Source organism: Zea mays, chromosome 4 (assembly GCF_902167145.1).
Source record: "Zea mays cultivar B73 chromosome 4, Zm-B73-REFERENCE-NAM-5.0, whole genome shotgun sequence".
NCBI lineage: Eukaryota > Viridiplantae > Streptophyta > Magnoliopsida > Poales > Poaceae > Zea > Zea mays.
The window spans coordinates 169493194-169503214 of NC_050099.1; the positions used below are offsets into that span (position 1 = coordinate 169493194).

At 42.0% G+C, this 10021-nt stretch overlaps 1 protein-coding gene across 1 annotated transcript; it reads right to left on the reverse strand.

The window, feature by feature from the left end:
- Window positions 1-6543: 6543 nt before the first annotated feature.
- On the reverse strand, window positions 6544-6879 carry LOC103654024 (protein FAM32A-like). Its single transcript, XM_035967388.1, has one exon. The coding sequence runs from the start codon at window positions 6877-6879 to the stop codon at window positions 6544-6546; it is 336 nt and encodes a 111-aa protein (XP_035823281.1).
- Window positions 6880-10021: the final 3142 nt, after the last annotated feature.

Consider the following 10021-nt stretch of genomic DNA (forward strand, 5'->3'; position numbering starts at 1 on the left):
TATGTGATGATGTCCATGTTATGTAACTGCTGTGTACGTGAATAACTGATCCTGGCACGTACATGGTTCGCATTCGGTTTGCCTTCTAAAACCGGGTGTGACAATATGCCTGTAAACTGTTCGGCTTCTTTAATATGTGTTTTATAAACTGTGGTTGCATATGAAATTGTGGCTCTTGGTTGTCTCCATGCAGATGTGTGACCCTTATGAACACACATATGATGATGAAATGGATGCACACACATCTGATGATGAAATGGATGCACACACATCTAATGACGAAACAGATGGAGAAATGCTTGTTGCTCTTTATGCTGTTGACATTTGGGGCAGGCATTTCAGTCGGGCTCCTAGAAGAACATTGGTCGAATCTGGTATTCAATGGGTTCAAAGAACGTTGGAGATTAGTAACGACTGTTTTGACATGTTTCGGATGCGAAGAACTGTTTTTCGACGATTGCATGACACGTTGGTACAAAATTATGGGCTGCTTCCAAGCAGGGGTGTCAGTACTATGGAAGCTCTTGGCATATTCTTGTGGGCATGCGGGGGTCCACAATCGTTTAGGCAGATCAGAAATAAATTTGGTCACTCATTGGAAACAATTAGCCGCAAGTATAGTGATGTCCTTAATGCACTTTATAAGATGTCATCTGACACAATCAAGCCAAAAGACCCACATTTTGTCGAGATTCATCATCGTTTGCGAGAGGCGAGGTTTTGGCCACACTTCAAGGATTGCATAGGCGCAATAGATGGTAGTCACTTCCCAGCGGCAGTCCCGGCTTCGGAACAAGCGAAATATATTGGCCGACACGGTTACACGTCGCAGAATGTAATGGCCGTATGTGACTTCGATATGAGGTTCACATTTGTGGTGACAGGATGGCCAGGTTCCGTACATGACACAAGAGTACTACAGGATACTTTAATAACTTATGCGGACAGGTTCCCCCATCCACCGGAAGGTATATAAATATTTTGTTCATTAGTATAATACAGTACTATTTTATGTCATATGTACGTAACATTTGTATTTTGAGTTTGTGCAGGTAAATACTATCTTGCCGATTCGGGTTATCCAAATAGAAAGGGGTACCTTGCACCTTATAAGGGTCAGAAGTACCACATTACGGAATGGCAAAATGCGAGGCAACCTATTGGGAGTAAAGAAGTTTTCAACTATGCGCACTCATCCCTACGAAATGTTATTGAGCGATCATTTGGGGTGCTAAAAATGAAGTGGAGAATTCTATTAAGTCTCCCTTCATTTTCGCTTGAGAAACAATCGAAGATAATTATTGCATGTATGACACTGCATAACTTCATTAGAGATAGTGCTCTACACGATAGAGATTTTGATGAAGTAGGACCTAATAGCCTAAGTCATGATCTACCTGCAGGTGAGAGTAGTACTAGCACATCTGATGAGTTAGACATGAGTGATTTTCGAGATGCAATTGCAAATGCATTAGTGTCGTAGTTAACTTAGTGCAATTGTAACGGTACTTATGATGTAATCAACTCCACTAATTAGTTTGTAATGAACTTTATCTGCGTTATGGGTTTCATTTTATCGTTTGTTCGAACAGAATCTGCAATTTGAGAATTTGTATCCAAACACGTAGATTCTGACGAACAGCTTTTTTGCACAGCTGGCGAACCAAACACCTAAATTCTAACCACCAGCTTTTCCTAACAGCCAGCTTTTCCCCACAGCCAGCTTTTCAGATAAGCTGGCCAGAAAAAAGCCGAACCAAACACGCCCTCTGCGTGTTGAAAAGGTTGTTCACCCAAGAATGCGATGCATCGTCTTAGCCAGGTGCACATGTCCATCGCCGCCGTAGTTGTGGAACGACTCAGTCCATGGTTTCCCATGTTCCTTTCGGAAATGGCACGAAACTCAGGGGAAGCCCACCATCTGCACAAGGCCCGATAACCCTCTGATCGGGTGGCCATCCACGGCACCGACACCTACATGAATTTTTTCAATAAAGCAAATACATGGATTCGTGCGATATGAGTTGCAACAACTTGTTTACCTCAAGGTATTGCTCCTCCGTAAGGTAAATTGATGACCACTCGGCCTTGGTATTTGGCATCGGTCGATCATCAGCACTTGCTCTGTACCATGCCTTTATAGCATGAATTCGTGCATAGTACATTGCATCTGCAACGACATCATTCGCGTTATACTCAAACATGTAACGAGCGTTCATATCATATAATCCATCGTCCGCCAACTTGTACCGTTTCTACAAAAAATTAGTGTTATCATAAAAGCAACCATATATGGGATAACTAAATTAGTATAAAAAATTCATACCCAGAATGCATCCCAAACTAGTGCCTGTGTGTTGCCAAACATTCTACAGACACCATAGCGATAATGCTCCCAAGTGGTGGCGGGGACAGACTCGACACTAGGCAAAGTCACAAGACCAGGCCAGTGCAGCGAACAAGATTACCAAGGACCATGTTCACCTGCTTGTAGTGTCCCGTGCCTGTGAACGAGTCGTCGATCCAAGTCCTGCAAACAGAAAACAATGTAGAAATGAAAACATAAATTTCAATAACAATTAAGCAAAGATATGTCACTCACTTTACACTAGGCTTTATCAAAACCTGAGATTCGAGTGGAAGCTCTGGAGGTGGTCCAACAAAATGCAGCTTCCTCGTTCTCCTAACTTGAGGAGTTCCAGACCCAGCTGCGGAATCACCACCAGCCCCAGAATCCATGCCTGCAGAATACCCACCAGCATCGTCTCCAGCATCATCTCCCACATCATCTTCATCATCATCTCTCGCATGATCATCTACCACCGGTTCCTCGATTTTAGCATCCTATGAAACAAGTAACTTACATCATACAATATTAAGTAACTCAAATAATGTAAATTAACAACTAACTTACATCATGTGGAGGCAAATGTTCTACCAGCGCTCTACATTTGCTCATGGTAGAACCTGTGCCCTGAAAAACTAAATCCTCACCCCTCGAGCTGCTCCTCGAGCTACTCCTCGTCCCAAGCAAACTACGAGCAATAGACCTCATTTTCTTTGACATCCTATTTTAACAAAAACAAGTTAGTACACAAATCGACAATAAAATAATGAAACAAATGAAAAATATATATAATATTCAATAAAATCATGATCCATACTCGTCAATTGTAATCGTAATCAAAATCAGGGTCTAGTTGCTTTCGTCGATTCAATGGACGCCAAGTAGCTTTCTTCTTTCTCGCCACGTAACTTGATTACGTTTACTTGATTATTTAAGTAAATCACCCCTATATCTACAGGAAAGAATAAGTAAATTATGTAGTTCAACTAATAAACTACCACTAAGTAAACTAAAACAATGTCACGAGTTCAACTAATAAACTACCACAATAATATATACGAAATAACATATAATATATATGAAATAACATTGTCACGAGTGCCAAATTATATAAAATAACCTTATTTCCGAGGGCATAATAAAAACCCTCGAAAATTAAAAGTTTAAATTATCTAAACACCACTAAGTAAACTAAAACAAATTAAATTTATTACATAATCAAATTCCGGTCGTCGGACATAACAAGCTAAACAATATTAATACAAAAAATTTAATACTGAAAAAAGACAACTAGAAAATAATATATACATTGACAAAATTAAAAATACTCACTTATCGGCTTGACGGCGGGACGATGGTCGGCGTGGGCGGGACGGAGGATGAGTCGGGGCAGCCGGCGTCGGGACAGGTGCCGGGGCGGTGGCGGTGAACGCCGACGGTGGTGGGCGCCTGGGCGGCGGGCACGGGCGGCGGCGGGCATGGGTGGTGGCGGCGGTTTAAGCAGGCGACGGCGGCAGCGCGACAACGATGGCTAAGCGCGGCAGAGAGAGGACCGGATGCGGAAATGAAACGGCGTGCGGTGCCTGGCCCACGTTAAAATATCTTATGTCCGACGGCTATCAGTTCGGCCGTCGGACGTAAGCTTATGTCTGACGGCTTCTCTGACAGCCGTCGGACATAGGACGCTATTTCCGAGGGCCAGCAGAGACCGTCGGACATAAGCTTATGTCTGACGGTCTCGTAGATTGTCGTCGGAGGTTAAGTGGCCGTCGGATGTGCGTCGTTTTACTGTAGTGATTCATGGTCTTCAAAGTTCTCTGATTGCTTCCTTTACCTACATCTTCTTATCTAAAATGATTCTGAGTTATGTTCAGTTTCTTTTCTGCCTGAAGCTATAGCTTTAAAATATGTCTTAACTAATAGCAATGAAGTTTTTTTGTCACGAAGCAAAAGGAGGTCATATATGTTTTGAAGTATGCTAGTATGATGTTGATACATATTGGGGGGAATGTCTCTGCCGAAGGTCCTCAAAATTAATTAATACTGACAGTTTTTCATAATTTGTCTCACGAGTAATTAACATATGTTTGTCCAAAAATGAAGACCAACATGTTTGATGCTGCTTCAGAAGAAATGACAATTATGTCCCCAACAATTCTTATAGATGTATGTATAGGTTTTGAGACTAGGATAGTAATTTTACATTGAGTTGTATATTGCGTTGTCCATATAATTAGGTGAACAGTGCTCATGCACAGACCGAACATGATTTCACGGCATGCCGCCTAGCTCCACCTACGAAGCTAAGTTTACCTTGCTGGTTGTTCTCTATACTTATGAAGATATAATTGTATTCATTTACAATAAGAAGATAATACAAAGAGCACAACTATGAAGATTTCTTTTTTGTATTTATGTGTTCTTTATTTCATTATGATTTCAATCTCAATAACCTTCTCAACAATTTATGTTCAAAGCTGAAGATAAATTGAAGGGGAGAAGGTCCCTTGTTTTTAATTGTTGTCTCGCTTTGATGTCTTTCAAGAATCAAAACGAGTGACCAACAATACACCCATCCATGGTCTTAAAAGTTCTATGATTGCTTCCTGTACACATTCTAGATCATCTTTATTGAGACCACACTTAAATTGTGGCCATCATTAAAAAAAGGCGCCTATCCTATAGGTTCACGATTTTTTATTAATTATGCTTGAACTGAGTTTTAGTGTTTAAGAAGAGATGCCAAGCTACTAGTGATCGACTGCCAAGTGATCTCAAGCAACTGGGAGTGCATGGTCGTAGTGAAATCTTCATCACCACGATACCTTCACCTCTCTTTATTATTCCACTTTTACCTACTCACCACTTTTCAACTCTGATCAACCCAACTCCTTATGATTTTATTAGGAAGAAGAGCCCCTTGCCAGTTTGGTAAAGGAGATCATGGGAGGTAGGAGGATTTTTTTATCACGAATATGTATCTAGAGGAAGAAGCTCCAATAGAGAACACCGACGTCACTGTTTTTGAAATAGACATTTCTTTTAGAATACCTCTTCGAATAGATATCTTTTAAGGAGTGATCTCATCAAGATTAGAGTAGGCATTAGTAACTGTCATACATGACCACGAACTGGGCATACGCTTTGGCATAAAGAGTGTGAATGGTTGTCATGACAAGGCATCATTTTACTACATCGTTTTACCTTGTGTATGTGTTACGTCTCTAGATTAATAAAAAAACACTAGTTCTTTTCTAATATTCTATTTATATTTCATGCTTTAACATGTTATTAGTACTGTGTTTCTCTATGCACTTGCTCGAAAGAGAGGCACAAGCCATTCCATAGGAGATAATGCCAGGCGACGAAAGGATTTTGTGTTGATTTGTTGCTTGTTCTGCATGAGGACATCAGCACTGACATCGCCAAATTATGATGTATTGTTGCTTATCACGCCCAATTAGCGAAGTTGGCTCGACAGTTTAGCCAAGTTAGGCTAGGTGTGCAAGGATTTCCAACTGGTTCTCAAGTCCATGAGCGCTTGTTCCGATTCAGAGAAAATGAAAATAATATATACAAACTCAATAATAGTTCTTTGCATCAAACATCAATCAATTCGATTTGGTTCTGAATGCTTCAGGTGGGCCTCGATTCAGCCAACTTGTTGCATCAGAAGTTGTACTTTCTACTTTTTAAGTACTCTAGCCTAGTGGATAATTTGTATGTGAACGTTTAGATGGGGATTGGATAGGGAAATAAAAATGGGTTGAGACAAAAGGAGGGGCCATGAGATGGATGTAGTCTTTATTTATCTATCCCTATCTTCAATTCAATTATCCAAACATGGAATCAAATGATCCCACCCTTATTTCCCACTTCCTAAATTGAAGGCCATGTTGACTTGGAACAATTTGGGCATAATCTGTTGTTAAGCTCTGCCACTGTATTGAAAGAAAATAAGTTCCCTAGAAATATCAAAAGCGGATCACATTTTGAATAAAATGAATGCAACCAAAAGGGGCAACAAAAAAGGCTTAAACACGTGATCAGAATACATGGAACAAGCTTTTGACAATAAATATTATCTACCGGTGGCAACAAGTCGTTTTACAATATATGTAAAACGATACATAATATGCTAACAAAAAGTAGATAGACCCACACAACATACAATTGTTTGTGCTAACACAGCCAGGTTAGCCAGGACCAACTTTGGGGATGTCATAGTGCTCGCTGAGGTTAGCCAGGTACTGGTTGAAGTCCTGCATGCGGTCCTTGTACGACTTGTTTGCGACTTTGGCCATCTTCTTCATGTCGATCTTCTGCTTCTGTTCCATGTAGCGGCGCTCTGCTGGTGTGAGATGGTCATAGTCAGAATGTGGGTTCCTTTCGTCTCCATTCTTATCAAATTCAGTCTGAGACGACTCCTCACGCTGGTACTTCTTCTTTTTCTTTACTCCACCATCCTTCACATTCAACGCTTTACCCTTCAGCTGCAGCCGTCCTCCAATGACATTTTGGTATTCCAACATCTTGATGTAACAAAGAAATCTAGTAAAATTGTAGAGAGACTGCTGTTGAGCACGAGAGATGGAAACGCGAAATTTGTAAAGAGGCTCCCGAACCGAACGGGATTGCAGGAGAAATATATATTACCAAGGCAGACGGGATTACATCGTTCAGAGTGTCCGTGTCCGAGCTCCTGTTCCACGCGGTGTCCGTGTCCGAGTCCGAGCTCCTGTTCCAAGCGGTTTTTGGCCGTTGAGCAGAGCACTCGCTGTTGAGCCGTCGCATCTGTCATGCTGCGGCGGTCGCCAAACTCGTCGGGCCTGCAGTCGGATTTGGCTCCACGGGTACGCCTACGTCTCGCCCCTCACCCATCTGCTCCCTCCGCCTCCGGCCATGTGGAATCCCCTCCTCTTCCCTCTCCAAAAAATCTGCGACCGGTCTTCTCACCGTTGAGCACTCGCACAGCGCCGTCGTCCTGCTGCTGCTGTTCCAGGTCATCGTGTAGGTACCGCCAACCACCTATATCTGGCCTTCGACAGCGGATTTCATTTCCCCTCTCTCGGTTCTATAGGGCCTAGCTGCGAGGGGCTCCTGTTCCCTCTGGAATCCATCGCCGAGCAACCTCTAGCCAACGTATAGTTTCTCTGCTCCGATCTGCTCACCGATTGTTCACCTGCTCGGCAGCGCCTACCGATCCGCCGTCTATTTTTTAATTTTTTTTGTGTGTCCTTTGTAGGGCTCTTCTGCTGCGGATCCGGCCAAAGCGCGGTAGTCTGGAACCTGTGTTGCTTTTTTCGTAGGTGAGCTGCCGGTTCGAGCGTCGTGGTTCTGGGTGTTCCATGTCGTCAATGCTCTGCTCCGTGCTCTGGCAATGCAGGTTTGTCGCCTATGAAAGTCACGAACCATGCTTTTGGGTTTTCCCGTCTTTGTTTCTATATGGTTGTCATTTTTGGCCTCGGTGTCTTCTATGTGGTTTCGAATCAATGCTAAATTGTTTCACAAAGTGCCTCCTTTTTTGGTTATGTATAGTTTCTCATGGTAGATAGATGTTGAATTTGGAGAGGAAGCAAAGTCAGAATTCTATCATTTTTAGCCCGTGCTTTGTATTGTTATGTAGTATTAGGACTCTAAAACTGTCTCAAAGGGAACAGTATTATGAAATGGTTCTGAGGCTCTGAACATATAGCGATGCATGGACAAAGTGGTTGCTGGGCACAACCACAGCTGCTTGCCTTACTTATGATGTAGATTATTTCTCTTGATGATTGGGGGTTAGTGTGCTGATGCTTTCTCCGAGCTCATTGTGTTTTTTTGCCTCCAAGTACTCAATAACAACCATGACCTCTCATCGTCATGGCCAGTTCGTTGGCCATGTTCTGCTTGGTGGCATCAACTGGAATTCTGGATATGCTGCATTTAGTGTATTTGTTTATTATGTTTTCCTTTGTATATGAATGCTGCATCGAACTGCATTGGCCAGTGTTCAGAGCACTGCTACATTATGCCATGAGAAAATGCCTTGTTTTTTTGGTTATGGATAGTGTTTGTGACTTTAGCTCTTGATAGATATACCACATCAACACATATTGTTCCCTTGCTTGTTTAGAGCCTTCTTATTGCATCATGCTTATCCATGATATGTTATCTATCTAATATGTAGTTTTGCAATATAATGTCTTTTGATATTTTTGTATCTTCCCTAAAGTTTGCACCTTTTTAGAGAAATGAGGCTGATGTGCCCATGGATCGACGACCAAGCCTCTCAAAAAGGTTGCAGGCAAGAGCTTCGGTCGATATCGACAAACTTATCTATTTCTCTTAGTCCCATATTGTGTGAGGTACTAAATATAAGGCATGGAAACAACTTATGTGCTGTCACACCCGGCTTTAAGGAACAAAGCCAGGTGCATCTCATACATGCGCCAAGAAGACAACATATATAATAACAGAGTGTATAGAGATAAATGTCATAAAACATCAGAGTATTTATTACATAGCGGAAGACTTATTACAAAATAAAAGAATAAATATAAAACGAACTAAGGATCGTCGGCGCAAATGTCAACTGAGAAACGCCACCTAGATCAGATCATACTCCTCGCCTTGTGGCTCCTCCTGAACCACCTGCTCTTCTACTGTGGGGGGGGGGGTGAGACAGCAAGAGTGAGCTCACATACGTTCATCGCTCAACAAGTTGTGGGGAATAATGTGACATGAACTCACCAAAGGTGGGAGTTCATGTAGTGTAAGGCTGATCAATGAAATAAAGGCTGAAGCTGAGCATTGCTTTTAGAAGTTGGTCAAAATTTTATTAGCAGTTACTAAGTGTAAGTGAATACCAAACCATAGTAATAATAAGTAAAAGTAATAATAAAATAATCCAAATGCAATGATATGACAGATTAAGTTTAAGTTCCATAAATTAATCATGTGAGTGTCCGAGCCGCTCATGACCGTGAGCACGGCTAGTATACCAGTTTTACACTCTGCAGAGGTTGCACATCTTTACCCACAAGTCGTGTTACCCATTTGCCACGGAGTTGATCAGACCCCATACACCTCTACCAAGGAAGCGAGGCAGGGTACCACAACGAGGCCTTTACAAAGTTCCACTAGCTTCAGACTACCCGCTACAGTTTATAGGAAGCTCCAGTGCAGGGTTCTTGCCTGACCGCCATCGCAGCAAAATCAACCAAGAACCTCCCTACACTGACCACTCCCCTACTGCCCTTGCCCCTTTCGGGTAAGGTAGCCGTCCACTAGCTTTCCTAGTTAATCAGCCAAGGGCATCCCATTAAACCCTTGTGGTAGCACTGTTTTCCCGGGTGGTTCTCCATGTTCCCATTAACATAATGATCTTATCATGAACATAAAATAATGAACAGATAATAGAAAGTGTAATCATGAGTCATAAATATCTTTATACCCAAATCCACATAAAGCAATAGCATGTACTACCCAAAAATTTAGTAGTAAAACCAGTGGTGAAACAAGGTATAAAGATAGTCAAATCTAGGGTAACCTATTGGGTCCCAGCAAATTTAACCTATGCAGATCATTGTGATTAATAAGAACATGAATGGGTAAAAGAAGTGATCAAGGGCACAACTTGCCTTCAACGAGCTCCTGCTCAGCAGTCTCTACCAGCTGAACCTCAGAATCCAC

Excerpts from the sequence above, each read along its gene's own strand:
- LOC103654024 (XM_035967388.1), bottom strand. The coding sequence starts at position 6,879 with ATGTTGGAATACCAAAATGTCATTGGAGGACGGCTGCAGCTGAAGGGT.